This window comes from Gobio gobio (genome assembly GCF_949357685.1).
Source record: "Gobio gobio genome assembly, chromosome: 14".
Lineage (NCBI taxonomy): Eukaryota > Metazoa > Chordata > Actinopteri > Cypriniformes > Gobionidae > Gobio > Gobio gobio.
Genome location: NC_137107.1, coordinates 36,132,602 through 36,154,398, shown reverse-complemented (window position 1 = coordinate 36,154,398; position 21,797 = coordinate 36,132,602). Strand labels below are relative to the sequence as shown.

The 21,797-nt window shown below is 37.2% G+C and overlaps 3 protein-coding genes across 9 annotated transcripts in view; 2 read left to right on the top strand and 1 right to left on the bottom strand.

Annotated features, from left to right (window-relative positions):
• odf2a (outer dense fiber of sperm tails 2a) lies at positions 1-14,626 on the top strand. Of its 2 annotated transcripts, none has more exons than XM_079834006.1 (19): positions 1-444; positions 1,822-1,941; positions 2,149-2,253; positions 2,400-2,573; positions 3,580-3,767; positions 3,846-3,978; positions 4,089-4,226; positions 5,485-5,559; positions 5,640-5,711; positions 7,275-7,391; positions 7,545-7,730; positions 8,340-8,449; positions 8,574-8,709; positions 8,872-8,982; positions 9,697-9,960; positions 11,645-11,745; positions 12,855-13,017; positions 13,109-13,234; positions 13,316-14,626. In XM_079834006.1, exons 1-19 carry the CDS (start codon positions 442-444, stop codon positions 13,487-13,489), a joined length of 2,496 nt encoding a protein of 831 aa, XP_079690132.1. In that variant the 5' UTR covers positions 1-441; the 3' UTR covers positions 13,490-14,626. The 2 variants fall into 2 exon arrangements, with proteins under 2 accessions (XP_079690132.1, XP_079690131.1); XM_079834005.1 differs by having other exon boundaries at positions 7-444; positions 3,846-3,984.
• A 9-nt stretch (positions 14,627-14,635) lies between these two features.
• On the bottom strand, positions 14,636-16,178 carry LOC307137108 (THAP domain-containing protein 2; the record flags this gene model as incomplete). The annotated part of the gene is made up of 3 exons (XM_079834587.1): positions 14,636-14,953; positions 15,859-16,042; positions 16,114-16,178. The coding sequence occupies 3 exons, from the start codon at positions 16,176-16,178 to the stop codon at positions 14,636-14,638; spliced, it is 567 nt and encodes a 188-aa protein (XP_079690713.1).
• A 1,611-nt stretch (positions 16,179-17,789) lies between these two features.
• sptan1 (spectrin alpha, non-erythrocytic 1) overlaps positions 17,790-21,797 on the top strand; it is a 36,290-nt gene continuing 32,282 nt past the window's right edge. For all 6 annotated transcript variants that reach the window (XR_013817975.1, XR_013817976.1, XM_079835981.1 and 3 more), the window contains exon 1: positions 17,790-17,900. The gene's annotated coding sequence lies outside the window, so the exon portion shown is untranslated. The remainder of the gene's footprint in view (positions 17,901-21,797) is intronic.

Genomic DNA, 21,797 nt, shown 5'->3' with positions numbered 1-21,797 from the left:
ACTAGTAGGCTTCTCGTTTTCTCATTTTGCTGCAGTTCTGAGCTGAGTTCTCCAGCGTCGGTTTATTAACGGACATTGAAACAAAATAGATTTCCATGGCATTTTTGTAGGTTATTGTCTAGTCGGCAAAGATTATCGCGGGAATGATAATGGAAGCATTGTTATCATTGACAACAACTGTAGCTTGGGCCTTTGTTAGGCTTGGTTTCTAGGGACACCGTTGCTATATAGACAGCGTACTGAGCAAGGTCAGGCGATTTCCTCCAATCACGACCACGCACTGGCAACGAACCGTTTTGAATCAGCCAATCAAATGAAAGACCGATTGCCCACCGGAAAATGCTTTGGACACTCTGGGATGACAAGAAAACTGAAGTAGTTCGCAACTATTTTTTTATGTACATTTTATCCATATCAGCGTTTGAATGTTTGTAATTTCGCATGGTAAGATGGTTTGCAAATAAATACGTTTTCACTTCATGCTTTTACGACTTTGTATTGTAGACATCTTCAAACTATAACGTTACATCCCCATATTTATGGACGCTTCTGCTGTATTTGCAGATTCTCTGTTTTATTCATGATTTCTGTTTCGCTGTCTTTGTTTTTATATTCTGTGAAAGCTATCTTCTGCTTTCTTAGCTGGTTTATTTCCTGTCAGCTTGTAGCTCTATTCTCTGTTCTATTTGGCGTTCATTGACTTCTGAATTCATTGATGGTGCCATATGGTTATGTACATACAGATACTTGCATATATTGCATTTGTTGTCACCTTGACATTAGGGCAGATGTCAGTCATGATTGTAAGAGGGTCTGTTGTGGTAGTCTCGGTTTACCTCTGATAGTCTTGAGTACTGTACTCTGAAACATGACCTGAAGATGTGTGACTAGTAAAAAAATGATACTTAGTTTAGCCATGTTTTCCATATATATCAGCCAATATTCCAGTCTTCAGTGTCACATGATCCTTCAGAAATCATTCTAATATGCTAATTTGATACTCAGTTATTATCAATGTTGGAAACAGTTGTGCTGCTTAATAATTTTTTTATAAACTGTGATACTTTTTTCAGGATTCTTTGACAAAATTAACAAAAGAACAGCCAGCATTTATGCTATTTAAAATAGAAATAGATTATAATATACACTACCGCTCATATGTTTGGGTTCAGTAATTGTTTTCTTTCTATTTGTGAGAGAAATTAATACTTTTATTCAGCAAGGATGTAAAATGGTGATGGTAAAGATTTATAATTATATAGTAAGATTTCTATTTTGAATAAATGCTGTTCTTTTGAACTTTTATTCATCAATGAATCCTGAAAAAAGTATCACAGGTTCCCAACAAATATTAAGCAGCACAACTGTTTCCAACATTGAGAATAAATCAGCATATTAGAATGATTTTTGAAGGATCATGTGACACTGAAGAATTGAGTAATGGCTGATGAAAATTCAGCTTTGCATCACAGAAATAAATTATATTTTAAAGTATATTAAAATAGGAAACCATTATTTTAATAATATTTCACTATATTTCTGTATTTTTGATCAAATAAATGCAGGCTTGATGAGCATAAGAGACTTCTTTCAAAAACATAAAAAATAGTAATGTTTCCAAACTTTTGACTGGTACTATATGTATATTTGTATTTAATTTAATATGCATTTTTAAGAGTGCAAATATTACGTGCAGCCTCTTAATTGTTATTATATGATGCCATGTATATTACTAATTATGCTTATCATGCAAATGGATAGTTGACCTGATGTTCAGGATTGTATCTTGCCTTATTATGGTTATTTATCTTTTTTATGCAGAAAAAAGCAACGAGAACAAGCTCCTCCTCCCCACCTCTGCACGTGCATGTGAACGAGACCACACCTGTGCACGTGCACGTGAAGAAAAGCACAAAATGCAGCCCTACCAAGACAGCCCAGGTATAGCCACATCTTGTAGCCTGTGCATTGATACCCATCCTCAAAATACCCTTGAATTTATAGTAACCTATAATGAGATTTATTTTATTATTATTACACAACAAGTCCAAAGAAGTGTGTGCAACTTCAGTTCTTTTAATGCTGCTGAGAAATAGTCCAACGTTCCATGAGACCCATCATGCACTTTGCATGTCTTTTATGTTCCAGGTTAAGACAAAAAGTGTCTTGCATCCTACTGCTAAGGTAAAGACGAGGGTCCCGTGGATCCCACCTGGCAAGGTCTCAACACGAGAGACCTCGTATAAGTGGGAGGTCAGTCAAATATTACAGATACATTCACATTTGTGTTTGTACACAATTCATAAAAAAAAAAAAACATTTTTGTAATTTTTATGTCTTTTGCGGAAGAAAACCATTTTTTGTTATTTCAGATGTTATAATGTTTATGTATGTTTTAGGGACCGACTCATTGTCTGGAGATAACACCTCCACAGGAACCTGAACGCTCCCAGTCTCCTCTCCGAATAGAAGATCTCTCTACTGATGAGGAAGAGGTACTGCATGGACGCATCAGTCAGTACGAGAGGAAGATCGACAGCCTGATGACAGAGGTCAGCTCTCTGAAAAATGAGGTGAGAAGAGATAGATCGGAGCGATGGAGAATTTCTTTGTCATTCTTTTCTTTTGGAGGGAAACTTTTTACATTATATATACTGGGAAATATTCATTCAGCATTTAGTAACACACTATTACCTACTACTGTACAGTTTGGGGTCGTTAAGATTTTTAAAAACATTTTTGAAAGAAGTCTCAAATGCCATCCAAGGCTGCATTTTTAAAATCAGAAATACTGTAAATACGCTACTTTCGTGAAATATTATTACAATTTAAAATAACTGTTTACTATTGTCATATATTTAAACAGTTTATTCCTGTGATGGCAAAGCTGTATTTTTATCATTAATGAATTTCAGCATTGGTGTGTAATGCAGTCACTCCTATTAGCAACTTTGGTGGGTTGAATTTGATATATAATATAAACATTTTTCAATTGTAGTCTTTAAAAAGGCATCTGACATAAGCTAAGTGCAATTTAGTGTTGTCAAAAAAATATATCGATTTTTCGATATATATCGTTACTGAAATATACAAATTTTTCGCTGAATAGATACACAATACCAGCTGCGCTTTCTCGGTCTCTCATCTCTCCGACAGCGAGTTGACACACTCCCCTCACTCATTTGCATAATTTGGTGTTACAGGGCTTGAATTGTGGTGCATAAATCTGCCTCTCGGTACTAAATTGAGTTATTTTCCACTGCTTATTGCGCTTAAATAGTCAAATACACACAAAATAATGTATGCCTTGTCTTGGTGAGTATTCACGTAAAATGCATATGTAACAGTATAACGGATCCGTGCGTCTTAAAGTCTTAAAGAGACAGCAGCCTTATATATACATGCTGCCAAATAATGAGATAATATTAAAAATATCTATATGGCAGTTTTTCCCCATGGTATTGATGTCAAAATTGTGGCCAGTGAAAATGCTGAGTGGCTAGTAACTTTGGAAAACCATTAGCCACAGTGGCTGGTGAGCAAAAAAAAAAAAAAAAGTATATGGTGACGTGTTTGCAGGTAAAGCTTCGTAAGAAGGAGCAGCTGCTAGAGCGTCAGTCAGAGAGGTTGAGCGCATCACAGCGTGTCATTGCTGAGCAGGAGGAGGAGCTTGCAGAGGTCGCCCGGGAGCTGGAGGCCACAGAGCAGGAGAACTCCCGCCTACGGGAGTCCATGGAGAAGATGCTAGTGGAGAATGACTTTGGGAGGTATAATGACAACATTGTCGTTTAAACATTTTGTTTATTATATTCCAAATATAATTTGAACCATTTCTTCTGGTCTAGACTAGAGAGGGACAGTATGCAGCTAGACAAAGATGTTCTACTCCGAAAGCTGCTGGAAGCAGAGATGGACAGCAGTGCAGCTGCCAAGCAGGTGTCGGCCCTCCGTGAAACGGTCAGCCATATGTCCAGGAGTGTGAGTGTGAGCAAAATACTCCTTTCAGAACAGTTCTGGGTGGTTTTGTTGTACGGTATCATGTACAATATCAGATATGCTTTAAAAATATTTGTTATATATTTGTACAGGAGAAAAAGATGTCAGGATCAGGATCAGACTCCACACTCTTGGCCCGACAGAAAGAGCTCTTGCTGCAGAAACTGGAGACTTTTGAGAGCACTAACAGAGCCCTCAGACATCTTCTGAGAGAACAACATAGTCGAGAGGTAATGCTTTGCCTCTAGCAAGTACAACCCCAAATCAGAAAAAGTTGGGACAGTATGGAAAACGCAAATAAAAAAAAAAAGAAGTGATTTCTAAATTTACTTTGACTTGTATTTCATTGCAGACAATATGAACACAAAATATTTAATGTTTTGTCTGGTCAACTTCATGTCATTTGTAAATATGCATCCTTTCCTGTCATTCAGACCTGCAACACATTTCAAAAAAAGTTGGGACAGTAAAGCATTTACCACTTTGTAATGTTGCCATTCCTTTTCACAACACTTAAAAAGACGTTTAGGGACTGAAGACACCAAGTGATGAAGTGTTTCAGGTGTAATTTTGTCCCATTCTTCCTGCAAACAAGTCTTAAGGTGGGCAACAGTACGGGGTCTTCGTTGTCGCATTTTGCGCTTCAAAATGCGCCACACATTCTCTATTGGAGACAGGTCGGGACTGCAGGCAGGCAGGCCAGTCAAGTACCCGTACCCTCTTCCTCCGCAGCCAGGACTTTGTAATGTGTGCAGAATGTGGTTTTGCATTGTCTTGTTGAAATATGCATGGACATCCCTGGAAATGATGTCTTCTTGAAGGCAGCATATTATGCTCCAAAATCTCTATGTACTTTTCAGCATTAATGGTGCCTTCACAGAAGTGCAAGTTACCTTTGCCAAGGGCACTGACCCAACCCCATACCATGACAGACCCTGGCTTTTGGACTTGTTGCTGGTAACAGTCTGGATGATCCTTTTCTTCTTTGGTCCGGAGCACACGGCGTCCATTCCTCCTCAAATACTGATTCATCTGACCACAGTACATGTTTCTACTGTGTGATGGTCCATCCCAGATGCCTCCGATGCTGCTTTTGTACCAAATCATAATTACAATCACCTGTTGACATCACCTGTTTCAAATCACATCATTATTTAACCATTTTACCTCATTACTAGCCCTAAATTGCTCCTGTCCCAACTTTTTTTGAAATGTGTTGCAGGTCTGACAGGAAAGGATGCATATTTACAAATGACATGAAGTTGACCAGACAAAACATGAAATATTTTGTGTTCATATTTTCTGCAATGAAATACAAGTCAAAGTAAATTTAGAAATTACTTCTTTTTTTTTTTTATGTGCGTTTTCCATACTGTCCCAACTTTTTCTGATTTGGGGTTGTAAATTCAAAGTTATTATTATTAGACAATTACATTTCACTGTACTAAAAACCGTAAAGATTATTAACCTTTACTTGTTTTGTAACAGATGGACTCACTAAGACTCTTGGAGCAGAAAGACACGCTTCTGAAAAGACTTTCTGATGTGGAAGAAGACAATTCGGTTTGTGCTGGTTTGCATAAAGTATGCTGCGCCTTTTTTGATTTGATAGTTTTAACACTTAACTCCTTTCTGTCTTCCAGCGTATTCTTGTAAAGCTTCAAGACACAGAGAGAGAGGTTAACCAGCTCACTTCCTTGTTAGAGAGCGAAAAGGTAAACTATAGACCTGCACGATATATCGAAATATCGCAAAAGTACATATCGTGATATGCATTAAAGGTTTGATTAATAATACCCCAAAAGATATCAAACAGTCCAAGTTTGACAGAGTAAACTACATACGCGTGACATGCTTAATGTTATTAAATGCAATATGCAAAGTACTCGCATGCACAGAAAGCTGCCTGTCGGACAGCACTTGATCGTGAATTCAGTTCTTTTCTGCTGCTTATATGGGCAGATACACACAAAATTATGCCAAAATGCCTGTCTTGGTGAGTATTCACATAAAAAGTCAGTTAAGTCTTAAGTGGACTAAACAGTTGAGAAAGAATTTCAAAGAAAGCACGCATGTAACAATATATTGGATCCATGCAGCTCTTAAAGTGACAGAAGCCTAATAAACCTACTTCCGTCTGTGTGCTTAAAGGGATAGTTCACCCAAAAATGAAAATTTGATGTTTATCTGCTTACCCCCAGGGCATCCAAGATATAGGTGAGTTTCTTTCTTTAGTAGAACACAAATGAAGATTTTTAACTCCAATCGTAGCAGTCGTATAATGCATGTGAATGGTAACAAAATCTATGAGAGTAAAAAAAAAACATGCACAGACAAATCCAAATTAAACCCTGCGGCTCGTGACGACACATTGATGTCTTAAGACATGAGATGATCGGTTTGTGCGAGAAACCGAACAGTATTTATATAATTTTTTACACAATATGTACACGGTATGTTGCGTAAACTACACCAGATCATGTACAGACCTCACTCACCGGAAGTGATCGCACGCTCAAGGCTGTTGGACAAAGTGGTGTATTAGAGGAAAAAAAAGATATAAATACTGTTCGGTTTCTCGCACAAACAGATTGTTTCATGTCTTAAGACATCAATGTGTCGTCACGAGCCGCAGGGTTTAATTTGGATTTGTCTGTGCGTGTTAGTTTTTTTTACTCTCATAGATTTTGTTACCATACACATGCATTATATGACTGCAACGGTTGGAGTTAAACATCTTCATTTGTGTTCTACTGAAGAAAAAAGTCACCTAAATCTTGGATGCCTTGGGGGTAAGCAGATAAACATCAAATTTATCTATCAAATTTAACTATCCCTTAAATGTTAATCAAACAACAAAAGACAAAGAGAAATTCACTGACTCTTGTAGCTTTAATAATAAGAATCACTGTATATTTAATTAAAATTAATACAATTATTTTTACATTTGATTATTACATTTCTGTTAAAAATTTAAAAAAAAATTACTTTACAATTCAAATGAAGTTTACTTTTAATGTAATTCTACAGTAAATCACTGCTGTTCACTGCTGTTCTTCTCACAAAAAGAATGTGAAACATGTATGTTGGTTATATAATTTTCAGTTTTTAAATATAATTAAAATGTATTTTACACACTTAAAGAATTATTGTATCACATATTGCATATCGCATTGTTCTTCAATGTCGTGCAGCCCTAGTAAACTATATTTTCTAGAATGTTTTAGACATGATACTGTCATTTATTTGTGAGCCCTTATCATTTCCCATTGTAACAGGAGAGTGCAAAGACCACCAGCGAACTGTCCAAAGTTTTGGAGTCCACCCGAGCACATCTGCAGGGTCAACTACGCAATAAAGAGGCAGAGAATAACCGCCTTAATGTTCAGATTAGGGTAATGCATACAGCATCATTAGTATTTAAGCAACATCTAGCACTGTCTTATTTTGTAGTGTTTATTCTAAAGACGTGTCTAGATGATTTCCAATATTGTCTATATAATTCAAATATTGAAGCTTGAATGATATATAAAATGTATAAAATCCAGAATCTAGAGCGATCCATCAGCCAGCAGCAGGGGGAGGTAGATCACCTGCAGACTCAGTTGCGAGACCTCAGGCAGCAAGCGGAGGCTGATAAGGAGGCCCTAAAGAAAGCCACGCGGGCTCAGAAACAGCGGGCCCAGCGCAGTGAAGACACTGTTGGACAGCTCAGCGCGCAGCTCATGGAGATAGTGAGTGGAATGAACTCAATGTATACTGCTTACAGGTTTTTAAAATGACAAAATACACTTATGGTTAATTTGTCACTCTGGAAATGGAAGGTTTACAATGTACATTACTGTTCAAAAGTTTGGGGTCAGTAATATTTTTACTTTTATTTAGCAGTTAATCAAGAGTCAAATATATGTTATAAAATGTTTTATTTCAAATGCTGTTCTTTTGAACTTTATTAATAATCAAAAAACAAATGTATCATGGTTTTCACAAAAATATTAAGCAGCACAACTGTTGTCAACATTAATAATACAACATATGATTTCTGAAGGATCATGTGACACTGAAGACCGTATGTAATGATGCTGAAAATTCAGCTTTGCCTTCACAGGAGTAAATTATATATTAAATGGTAATAATATTTCTCAATATTACTGCTTTTACTATTTTTGATCAAATAAATGCATCATTAGTGAGCATAAGAGACTTCTTTCAAAAACATTAAAATAATCTCACTGACCCCAAACTTTTGAAAGCATGTGTAGATTTTGTCTCATTTTCATAAGCATATATATATATATAATATAATATAATATAAAAATATAAAATAATTAATCTTTTCACAGGAAGCACAGTTGGCAGATGCTGTGTCAGCCGCAGAAAACTGGAGCAATCGCCACACAAAAGAGATGAAGGACAAAGGACAGCTAGAGATGGAGACCACATTGTTGAACAGGTCAGCAGGGATTTGTGTCCCTTGTATGAGTATACAAATCCTAATTCTGAATAATTGTAAACAAATTCTTTTTTTTTAAAGCCTCCCAGAAAGCCATACAAACCATTCTTGTGTGTTCTTTTAGCCGTATTACAGACCTAACGGAACAGTTGCATGGACAGGAAGAGAAAGCCCGAACTGAGAGACAAGGACTCTTAGATCGTCTTCATGAGCTTAATGCAGAGAGCACTACTATACGCCTGGAGAACCAGAGCCTTAAGGTTTGTCCATTTGCAGCCATACTGTACAAATCTCCAATTTGTTTTTCTTCTTTTTTTTTTTTTTTTTTGATTTCCAGTCTCATTTTACCTCCATTTTCCTCATGCTTTATAATAGATATGGCAAATGAATCAAATGAAAGCTGAATTGTTGTGCTTGTGCAGGCCACTTTGTCTGCCTTGGAAGAGAAGTTGTCATTGTCCCAGTCTGAAGTCCAGCAGGTCAAAGTTTCTGTGAAACAGTATGAGAGCTTGGTGGACAGCTATAAAGCCCAGGTGTGATCCTCAAAATCTAACAAACTCATTGATTAAGATGAATTTCAGGTACCACATTATCAGTCAAAAGTTTGGATTAATTAAGTTTTTTTAAATGTTTTTTAAATAAATATCTTATTTAAGCAACATTTATTTGATCAAAAATACAAATATTATACAACATTTACAATTTAAAAGAACTGTTTTCTATTTTAATATATTTAAAAATTGTATATATTCCTGTGATGCAAAGCTGAATTTTCAGCATCATAACTCCAGTCTGCAGTGTCACATGATCCTTCAGAAAAAGTGACAGTAGATATTTCAAATAAATGCTCTTCTTTTGTACCTTCTAACCATCAAAGAATCCAGAAAAAAATATCACGGTTTCTACAAAAATATTAAGCCGCAAAAATACTTTTTTCAACATTGATAATATAAAGATTCATTATTAATAATCATTTTTAAAAATTGAGCACCACATTAGCATATTACAATGATTTCTGAAGGATCATGTGACCCTGATGATTGGAAGTAATACTGCTAAAAATTCAGCTTTGTCATCACAAGTCACATCACATATTGTAAATATTCAAATTTGGAAATTACTTAAGCCAGTGTCCCATAACACAAAACAGTTGTTTAATTCTTACCACTGTTTGTGTGTTTGCTTTTGGTGTTGTTGTTTTTTTTGTGTCCGTCTAGAAACTCTGCTCTGCTTCTTTGAATTCATAGGTTCAGAAGACCCGTAGCGAAGCAGATGAGTACTCCGCACGCCTGCAGGTGGCTGAAAGTAATGCTCAGACTGTAAGAGATGAGCTAGACCAGGAGATCCAGCAGGTCAGAATGCAGCTCCACGGTCGTTTGGGAGAACTGGAGCCACTTCCTGAAGCTCTGAGACATGCTGAACTCCAGTTGCAGGAAGCTCACGAGAAAGAACGCTTGCAAGAAAGACGAAACGCAGAGCTCAGCACCTCCCTCGCAGAGCTTCGCATTAAGGTGTGTTTGTTCGGCATAAGTCCTTGAAAGTAGTTTGCGTTTAATATTAAAAACAGGAAAAACACTGAAACAAAAAATGCAAGCTACAAAAGTGCTTCATGGTATCGGACAACACTAATATGAGCACATGTGACCTGTGTTGGGGTAATGTATTACAAGTAACGTGCATTATGTATTCAGATGTAAAATGTAAGGTGAGAAAATGTAACGCAGAAGTAACATAAATAATACATTATCTTGCATAAAAAGTAACTAGTAATTAGTAGATTTTTAGGGAGTAATGCAATATTGTAAGTTAACGCATTACTTTTTAAAGTCACTATGAAATCAAAAAGTATTGTGGCTTTTAGTATGAATATGTTAGCCATACTGTTATCTATAATCTAGTGTGCTCCAAAACAATGACAAAATTCGCATTTAGAAGATATAAGCATTCAAAACTTACACTTCTGCCAATATAGATCAATGATTTTGATGACATCACCCTGCACCTCAGCTTCTCATCAGATTTCCTGTCCAATCAAATGCTCTCTAGAATCTAAAGTGTCCCGTCTCCTACACTATAAAGAGACCCTGAAGCTGTGGCTGAAATTGGTCACTTGTTCACACAATTACTATTTTCTAAATTTTGAATGGCACATAATGCACTATATAGTGGATAGGGAGCGTCCACTATATAGTGGGCGCTTTCCATTGGGGCGAATTAAGTCTGGTTTCACGTTAGTGTCACACAAACCGCCGCAACACACATAATCTGCTCCAGTCCACAGACATGATAGCACAGAGCAGATAATACGCACGAGTCTGTGCAAACCAGAAAACGTATCGGACTCATTTGAATTCTACACAGAATGCGTTATTTTAAAGCGATATGGAGGAGATTACAAGGACAGGTTAGACAGACTCGGCATTAGAAACAGCACTGACAAATAGAAGATAACACCGCTGCAATGCACCTACTTAAATTACACACTTTCCAAACTATACATCCTCAGCATGACTATGTTTTGCTTTAGTAACAGTTTCATATTAAATCTTAAAGGGGAGTCTATAACAGTGTGGCTATCATAAGCTGTTAAATGGGGCTTTGCTGAGCTCAATCAACGGCTCTGGCCGAGCTGTGATATAAATGAAACACAATTTTAAAATGTCCTGCACTGTCTTCCTGTTTCAGTGGAAATTACGCCAACACACTGAATAATGCCACACGTTTCAAGGCACTTCAGTGGGCCTTTCAATAAACTTTCCTCAACACTGCATGTGACTGCTTACATTTACCATATCAATGGCTATTCAGTATTCAGCAACTTGGCAGGGCCGTTGTTTCTTATTTCATATGCAAATAGGATAGCCATTCCTAACAGAGGTTGTAAAATTTACATACAGAAGCATTGAAGGTACAGTAGCAAGAAGAGCCCGTTTGATTCTAAAGTGGAAAGGAAAATGGTGGGAAATGATTGCGAATAGCTAACTTATGAAGTTTTAGTTGTAAGAATCCTTGACTAACAACATAAGTGGGGGGAAATTAGTTGCTTCGAAAGGGTAGAATACGTTTTTATTATTTCAATAAAAGACCTAAGTAATAGCAAAAACAGTAAAAGACAATTTTATTTTAGTGGCCTTCATCAGTACATAAATGATGTTTTTATTGATGGAGTTGTATGTTTTCTGGTGGATTGCGTAGGCGGAGCAACAGGGAAGTCTGGCAGAGATGTTGAGACACAAGAACATGTTGATACTGGAGGAAAACAAGCAGCTTCAGCACAAAACAGAGGGCCTTGAACGGTCTGTCACTTCGTCCTTTTATCCCTTGTTAATTGTCTGTCATTCATTTTAAAGTATTTTAATCTCTTAAAGGGATAGTTCTGTCAACATTTACTCATGTTGTTCAAAAACGTTATGACTTTCTTTGGTTCCAATGTTGTTTGGTTTCCAACATTCTTTAAAAAAATAATCAGTAACACTTTATTTTAGTGTCCTTGTTACATGTACTTACCTTAGTAATTACAGTAAATTATGCATAATTACACACAACTAACCCTCAAACCCTATAGTAAGTATATGTTGTCAATTAATATTACTTAGTACGTAAATGTATAATTACACTGTATTAATATATCCTTAGTTAGTTCACCCAAAAATGAAAATTCTGTCATTTATTACTTACCCTCATGTTGTTCGACACCCGTAAGACCTTCGTTCATCTTCGGAACACAAATGAAGATATTTTAGTTGAAATACGATGGCTCAGAAAGGCCTCCATTCGCACAAAAACTATTCTTGTCGCTTCATAGAGTTATTGTAGAACCACTGTAGTGAGATGGACGTTGTAACAACGTCTTTAGTGCCTTTTATGGGTCTTGAGAGTGTAAAGTGCATTGTGCCAATGGAGGCCTTTCTGAGCCATCTAAAATATCTTCATTTGTGTTCCGAAGATGAATGGAGGTCTTCATGTGTCGAACAACATGAGGGTAAGTAATTAATGACAGAATTTTCATTTTTGGGTGAACTAACCCTTTAAACCGAGGTCCTGACTCTCTGTGGTCTTTAAAAATCCCAGGATGTCCTTCGGGAAAAGAGTAGGTGTGTAACCCCGGCATCCTGGCCAAATTTGCCCATTGCCCTCTGTCCATCGTGGCCTCCTATTCATCCCCGTATACGATTGGTGGATTCTGCACATTGGTGGTGGTTGAGGAGATTCCCCCCTTCTATACGTAAAGCGCTTTGAGTATCCAGAAATCATTATTATGACACAAAATAAAGTGTAACCAAATCTTCTTTTATGTTCCAAATAAGAAAGTCATATGGGTTGGATTGGAACAACATGAGGGTGAGGAAATGATGACCGAATTTTCATATTCCCTTTAACATGCTCTATCCCCCGTTGTCAACAGGAAGCTAGAGGAGGCTAACTCACAAAATCGAGACCTCATCCAGGTGATTTCAAAACGTGAAGAGACTATTCATAGCAACCAGGTGCGTCTGGAAGAAAAGTCTCGGGAGTGCAGTATTCTGACGCGACAGCTGGAGGAGGCCCTGGACGATGCTCGTCGGCAGGTCTGGCCTCAACTGCCATGAACTCGTGGATTATCTGTTTTCATCTTGCAAAGCTTTTGTGTCTCATTGAAGATTCCCTGCTGATTGACAGGTTACCCAGACCAGGGAGCGAGCAGCCTCTAAAGAGCGTGTTACACAGTCCAAAATTGTCGACCTAGAGACTCAACTGAGCCGAATAAAAACTGAGCAGAACCAGTTACAACGAGCCAAAGAGGAGGTCAGTGAAATTTCTCCATTTGTGAATTTCTTTCAAATATTTTTGTCAAATTCATCAAAGCATCCATGAACTTCCTAACAGGCTGAACGGAGATACCACAGCCGTTTACAAGACGTCAAGGACAGACTGGAGCAGTCCGACAGCACAAACCGTAGCCTCCAGAACTATGTCCAGTTCCTAAAATCTTCTTACGTCAATGTGTTTGGAGATCCTGCTCTCGCTGGGTCCTCGTTCCGCACGCCTTCACCAATCTGAAAACTCTTTCAGGTGTCTTTTATGACTTCCTTTACTTGGACGGACATGTATTAGTCTACTTGTCACAACTGATGACCTATTGACTTTGCTGTGCTTTGTACTTTACTCTTAAAAGGCTTATTTATTGGACATGGTCATTTTGGTGAGTACTAAGATAGTTCTCTTTAGTATTACACATCCATCCTAGAATGAGAACTGTGATCTTATAGACAGATTCTTATCTTGCCCTGTCTCAAGGTGGTCGTTATGCAAAAACTAGACCACAAGCTATTATTATCTTCATGCAAAACTCTTCTGTCTTCATTTACATGGCAATGGAAGTTGTATTGCACTTACTGCACAGTAATGTGGCTATGATGGATTTAGTCTTCTTTGATCTTTTACATTTATCTAGTTATAATACATACAATTTGCTTGTTAGTTGACCCTCTGTACCATCTAATTGATTCGTTCAAATAATATCAGTATCTACAGTATGATGATGGTTGTCAGAGGCACAGTAAGAGTTTCAATCATAATCTGTCCATAAAATCCCATTTAAAATGTCATGATCACCTGCTCAAATCTGAATTTGCTTAGTACTTGAATTGGAGACCAAATGACAACAAACTCAGGATTTATAATTTTATTTTATAGCCAACGTTGTTTAATTTATAGCAGGGTCGCTTTGTGAATATTTCTATATGATAACAATGTAGAAAGCATCTTGAGTCAAGATGTATGTTAAATTGTTGTCGTCAGTAGGCTGAAAGCATAGAATTCCAGTAATAAAATGTTTATTGGTGCTATACATTTTTACATTACTGTATTTATCCATCTTTTTTTTTTAAGTCATACTTGCACTGTTTGTCTTTTTGTTTTATTTATCTGATGTACCATCATGTAAAAATAACGAAACTGCAATGCTTCACTGTTGTCTGTGCTTATATGAAATGCAATGGTACATGTATGTATTTTTTAATTGGTATGAATATTTTATATGCATATCAAGTGTATTATACTGTACTGACATGTATAAAGTCTTTCGCAAAGATGCTTCAGTGACCCACATTGTGTGTTTGAAGAAAATTGATTCTATTGTAATTACAACCAAACCTAAATATAATGCTTTGTTTATCCATGTAATCCTCCATGTCCAAATGTGTTTCAGTCCAAATTATTAGTTTTGGATGTAGAAGTTTTTCTCGTTGCAGTTATTGACGCCCTTTGTTTCATTGCTCTGATTGCACTCTGCAAAACTATTGCTCTCTTCTGCCATTGTGTTGCTTTCCGTGACTCCTCTGCTAGATTCTTGTTGTACTCTTTTATCTGAAGGTGAGCAGCAGCTAATTTCTGCTGGTAAATTCTTTCTGTGGCCTGCCAACGTTTATAACATTCACAGCAGGGTGATCTGGATAAGTTGGTTGACTCAGGTCCTCCTCCTTGGTGTGAAAGGATGTTTTCAGTGTCCTTTAGAATCTTCTTCTAAAACAGAAAAAGTGTTATAATTTTTAAATATAATGTTTACCAGTGTTGGGGGTAACGCATTACGAGTAACTTGAGTTACGTAATAATATTACTTTTTCCAAGTAACTAGTAAAGTAACGCATTACTTTTCAAATTTACAACAAAATATCTGAGTTACTTTTTCACATTAATTTGACTGACAGCTCTCCTGCCCCCATGTTGAGAAAAATAAGTGCAGAGGCGTTGTGTGTAAACATGATGGTTAACGTAGTTCCAGACTAAATGTGAGCATTTATTTATCCCACTTGCACAATAAAGATTCTGTACTCCTCAAAATGAATAAAATCAGTCAAATGCAAAATCAGAGTACTATGCAAACCTACAATAATTAAATGTTATTTGTATGCATTTAATCTACCTTTTAAATTTAATTTACCAATGTCTTGCTGCTGACCTTTGATGATGAAAATTACTAGATTTTTAGTTTTTATTGGTAAAACTTTTTCCTCCTGCATCCTATTCTTCCATTATCCAGAATGGAGCTGCGCCCTCTACTGTTCATGCGTGAATTTGCATTTTTACCTCAGCCTGGGGCTTATTATTTACATTTTGGTATGAAGAGGTCTTTACAAAAACATAACTTTTTTTGTTATTAAACAAAAACAAGCCCAGCCCAGGTGAGAAAAAGTAACGCAACGCATTACTTTTCTTAAAAAGTAACTAAATTAGTTACTTTTTAAGGGAGTAACGCAATATTGTAATGCATTACTTTTCAAAGTAACTTTCCCCAACACTGATGTTTACATTATTTGTTTGTTAAAACCCTAGAAGGTTCTGTATGGATAATATTTCAGTGTCAATTAAACCCATAAATCACTCATGAGTGCAATTACCCAAAGTCTGTCCTCGATAGATAGACTTACCATGGACTGTGTAGAATTAAATACAGTCGGAATCGCGTCTGAGTGTAAACGCGCAGATCCTGATTCAAAACAATCCGGAGTGAAATGAGCAGAGCACAGAGATGAGGTTTCAGATGGAGTCCATTCAACGTTCCTCCCCATACTCACTATCCATTGGCGGCGATGCTCTTCTTGTAATGGGAATCTGAGAGAAACAAGATAATCAGTAACAGAATGGTTTTGTTTTACCATCAAACAAACTGATCACAAACTTACTTGTAGAATGAGACACCGTCGATATTCCCCTCCGGTCCGTATCCGCAGAAATCACACGATGGCATCTCCTCAACGCAGAAGTGCAGAGACCAGAGTAAATAAGGCCTGCTGAGGAATCTTGTGCTTTATACACTGTGCGACTATTCATGTAGGCCTAGGTGGTAATGGGCGATTTACACAAAACCCGTAAGCTCATTTGTGTTTTAATTAGGCTATACAATGGTTGTGGGATTCTTTGAAGCAGCAAACAAAAGTAAAACAAAAACTGATAGAGGTTTAAAATGATTTATGAACATTATTTTAAGTAAAATGTATATTTAATAAAACATGTTGAACTCAAAAAGTTGTGTACCAAATTTGAGGTTGAAATCTCAAAAAAATATCTTTCAGTAAGATTTTCATTTTCCCCATTAGATGCCAGCAAAGCTCCATTGATGATACACACTATGGTTGGATTTGTGATTTTCAATTGGGACATTTTTATCCTTAAGGTCCCAAGTCTATTTTGTGTATAGCCTACCTAGTGTTCAAATAGATTTATTAAAGAAAATTGGGTTAAAATAGTAAAATTCCAATAAAAATATGCATGTTGGTTATTTTTTCAGTTAGGGAAACTTGTCTTAGTTTTAACTTACAGTCATCATATATTTAAATAATATAGGCTACTTTTTTTATTGTGACCCTTTAATGATTTGCCTTATTTTTAACAAATTGTTCAAATGTTATATTTCTTGGGCTTGTTTTTAAGGCAGATTTTGCAACTACATACATGTATTGCTCCTCCTTGCTAAATTCTCTGTACCCGCCCTCATAGACATGGACATTAGCATGCTTATAAAAATGTCTTTTAGAAACAAATAGTTCAAGAACAAGTCTAAAGTCTCCAAACAAAAGACAAAATTGGGCCAGGAAAGAATGGGTCCCATAGTACGACTATAAGCTTGAGTGATTTGCAATTTGAAGATTGCAAAAGATGTGTGAATTGGCCTTACAAAAAAGAGGACTGAATACAATTCCAAACTTTTGTGTCATTACCATCTATCTTTACAAGCCAAAGCACTCCTTGCCTCTAATATACCTATTTCTGGCTCTTTTGAATTCTGTGTTCTCTGTTTCACTACTGAACAAAATCGTCTCCTTTATAATATCATCCTTTGTCAGGAAAGAAAATTATGTCATCTGTACTCACTTCTGACAACATGTTTTGCCTCAGAAACTGTTCCAATGGATCTCAGATTTGTTTTATTGCCCTTCTTTAACTTATAGCCTATTTCACACACATTTCGTCTGGATGTGCCAAGACACTATGATACAGCAGAAACCCTAGACCAAATTTATTATGGCAGCATTTTCCGGACCAGGAGTACTGCAGTGCCAAGAATTAAATAAAAAAAGATGCATAATCAATTAAATTAATTTGCCTACAGTCAGGTAATTCACCAAATGATAGCCTATTGGTCAAATATGCAAAATTGACTTGCAGTAGCATTGCAAAATCAAATGAGCCAACATTTATATCCGTTATATCTATAGCTAACTATAAATAAATGTATTTTGTTAAATGTAGAACACAGAGCTTTGAATTGTTTACATGGAGAGCACTATGGGGCGCACTAGACCACTTCGGCATTTTCCGTTAGCGTTCGGCTCGTTGCTGCAGTGCATGATGTCACTGTCTCGCGCAGCTCGTTTCATTCGATAGCTCGGGCTACGCTGCTATTTCATTCGTCGAGGTCGCCACCCGTTGCCACCCAGCCTCAGAAAAACAGAGAAAATCCTCCAGCAAGGTAGGATATTACACAACATTTCAGCTGTACAGTTGTGCATTTTTGCAAACAAAACACAATTACAGGACGTTTTATTGCAAACTAAAATAATGGTTTGGTTTACGTCGCGTTTACTACGCCGAGGGCCGTGCTGGGCGTTTCAGCGACCATTTTCATATGTTTAATGTTACATAGAACCGCACATTTGTATTATTGTGCTATAAATATACTGTTATTACATTGTTGTGCGAACATCACGAGTTAAATACGCTTTTTTCAGACAAGCTTTCATTGCCCTGCCCAGTGGAGTCGTTAGCTGCAGAGCTAACTCATATTTACGGCTAGTATATACATTTAACATTATGCACGGATACAGTACAGTATTTATTTAAATATATAACTCTACATAGAGGCGTTTTAAAAGGTTAAATAAAAACCTGATTTAATTATATTTATATTAATTAGGTTTATATGGAAGGGAAATAAACTAGCAACCTCCTCCAATTCCAAAGGCTCTTCCAAACAAAGACATTTATTTCAACAACGTACCATGTTCTACTGATAAAGAACACTCCATTTTTATATTTTCAATGGGTTAATGTAAATTTATAGACATCTATACATTGAGGCAATGGAGGATCCGCCCAGCGCCTGTTTCTCTCTTGGTCTGTCATTGGATTCATGCTCTGAGATGATATGAGGCCAGGGACTTTTGCTTGGCTTTTATTGTTTTCTTACATGCACAGTTTATTATACACAGTTGCACACATAACCATAGCTGTGTGTTTTTGAGTAGATGATGGTTCATTTGAAAGATGAAATAAATGTTGGAAAACAGCTAATAATAACGACAATGTTTCTATTATTATTAATACGCTAATATATAAACTCTAAAGTAAAGTCATAATTATTTTAAAATTGCACTTATCTGGCTAAATCGTGTGACTGATATATACGCGGGCAAAGTCTTTCTTATATTGTCAGTATGTTCAATTCTGCACTTCATTGTCTTTTGGCTTATGCAAACTGGAAAAATATTACTGCCTCTGAACATGCCTGCAAGGGTTTAACAATTTGCACCCTTGCTTTTTGAACCCATAGACTTTTATGGTGAAGGAGTGACTTAATATGCACGCCAACTGCTGACATGCCAACAGCCCCGCTGAGCATATGAAAAAGCCCCTGAAGCCAAAAAAGATGAATGTTTTTGTGTTTAGACATTAGCATGCATTGCTTATAAACTGCAATATTCATAGTTTCACACTGGGCCCCTTATTCATTGTAATATGTAGAGATAGACCGAAAAATCAGTTTGATCAGTATTGTATTGTTTTTTTTACTGATATTTGGTTATTGGTTGTTTTGGTGTGAGGATTATTTAGCTGGTAACATTTTGTTCTGAATATCATCAGACACTTGCACATAAAAACGAATCGGTCAATCTCCATTCAAGTCTTTAGTTGCTCTTAATCAGGCCTATTTTCAGATCTGGTGCCTTAGTGAAGTTACGCACTATGAAATAACATTGCACTGCCTGTCAGCGTCTGGAATTTAGCACTTTTGTCTGTCTCTGGTTAACAGTGTAGACAGCCCGCAGTGGAAAAAAAAACTTTTTTTATTGTACTCCCCATCCTGTTTCCTCAGAGGCTGATGGGATACATGCTGAAATTGTTGAGAATCTTTCAAAGGGTGTGGTCTCCTGTCTCATAACGTAACTCATAACACGCAGGGTCTTCGTAAGGGTGGGGGTGTCCTCTGGGACGTGTTTCCTTTGCAGCTGCGTAACTATTTTAGTTGACCCCTCCCAAGTGTCAGGGTCCTATACTTTGTCTGTGCTACTTTCGCATTTCTGCGATTGAAAAAAGTAGGCAAATAGTTGTTTGACACCACCATATTTTACAGATCTTCTTGGCTCAAGATGTTAAACCAATCCTGATGATATTTGTTATTTCCTGTTATTGACTGTTAGAAACGGTTTGTGCAGGTCATTAGGGTGCCACTGGAAAAAATACTTGATTATTGAATTCATAGCAGCTCTGTGTCTATAATGATGCAGGTTATTAATAAGTGACCAGTCACTGACTATGTTTACATGCTCCCTCATAATGTGATTATAATGAGATTTAGGCAATATTCCGATTCAACTTTATCTGTACCGGTTTATGTTCTGTATTTTAATCAGGCATGTATACAAACGCTTTAAGTGCGTTTCTTCCACTCTGACCAAAGTGCGCATGTGCATTTTTGGGGTGCTGAAGAAAATGTTGCACGTCAACCATAAAATGTAGTTTATTGATGATAGAAAACATTGAAATGGAGACATTTTTAGGAGCATCACCAAACCGGTTACCAAAGAACCGGCGAACAAATCTGTGCTGGAAGACCAGTAAAACACCTACTGTACACCTACATACCTACTGTATGTGAGTTTATATGTGCTGTACTTTGGGTTGTGTGAATAATGGTGGTAAACATAACCACAATAGAGAATAAAGAGAATAATGAAAATTGCATGTAAACGGGAGTGAAAAGGTTTGCTCAACCTAAACCTCTTCTTTGATTAATGGATTAGTTCACTTTAAAATTAAAATGACTGATTTACTCACCCACAAGCCATCCTAGGTGTATATGGCTTTCTTCTTTCTGATGAACACAATCAGAGTTATATTAATAAATATGTTGACGCTTCCAAGTTTAATAATAGGAGTGAATGGTGCCCACGAGTTTGAAGCTCAAAAAATACATCCATCCCAGGGCTCTAGAGTGCGACCAAAATTTGTAAAGGTGCGACTAAAATTTTTCCTAGGTCGCACCGGTGCACCTAACGTCATTGCATGCGCTCAGCTGCCTCTCCACGAACGAAGCGTTTCCCTCTCCTTTGACTTTGAACTCACACACTCATGGTTGCATCATGTCGTGGTCTAAACCAATCAGAGACAGGGATGGGGCAGGTCTTTGCCTCTGATTGGCTGTGGTCCAGATATTCCTGCTCCGCGCTGTGTGTGTGATTGAAATTGCGACCTGAGCAGCACCAGAGAATCAGTTACGGCAATCAGCATCAGCAAACTAAACACAATGCTGAAACGGTTTGTGAGTCCATTTCTCTGAAGGTCTGTGTGTGTGTGTGTGTGTGTGTGTGTGTGTGTGTGTGTGTGTGTGTGTGTGTGTGTGTGTGTGTGTGTGTGTGTGTGTGTGTGTGTGTGTGTGTGTGTGTGTGTGTGTGTGTGTGTGTGTGTGTGTGTGTGTGTGTGTGTGTGTGTGTGTGTGTGTGTGTGTGTGTGTGTGTGTGAGAGAGAGAATGAACGTTAACTTGTGCCGCCCTAAACTACTTCATTGTCATGACAACCGTCTGTCAGTGTCAGCTCAGGTGGCGCGAGAATCAAAACATCTAGGAATAGCTCCGTATGTTTTAGGCATATTAAAAAAAGTTTAACCTTACATTAAGTGAAATAAGTACTGTAACTTACTCACATCGTCAAGCAAACCACCAAAACAAAATCGTTGTGTTTAATCATTTGGCGGTCGCCATTTGTAATCTTCCATTGAAGAGACTGGCAGAACGCGCTGCAACATTTCCCTCAGATACAGTAAATGGTTAACCCAGTCGGCGTCACTACTGTGATTGTGCATTGTTATATTATATTCCAAAAAGTAGCAAAAATTAGTCTGGAGCCTTGCATCCTTCATTAATGTACTCCAGACTTCTCCGGGGGGTTAATAAAGGCCTTCTGAAGCAAAGCGATGCGTTTGTGTAAGAAAAATATACATATTTAACACGTTATAAGGTAAAATATCTAGCTTCCTTCAGACCGCCTTCCATATTCAACTTATAAAGAAAGTGTAACACTACTTTGTATCAGTTACGCTTTTTTCGTAAGTTGAATACGGAAGGCGGTCTGTAGGAAGCTAGATATTTTA

Bases quoted from the DNA above. Each gene is read 5' to 3' on its own strand.
- odf2a (XM_079834005.1), top strand. The intron at 2,574-3,579 runs GTGAGAAGAGAT...ACGTGTTTGCAG, and splicing joins TCAGCTCTCTGAAAAATGAG to GTAAAGCTTCGTAAGAAGGA. The intron at 11,746-12,854 runs GTCTGTCACTTC...CGTTGTCAACAG, and splicing joins AAAACAGAGGGCCTTGAACG to GAAGCTAGAGGAGGCTAACT.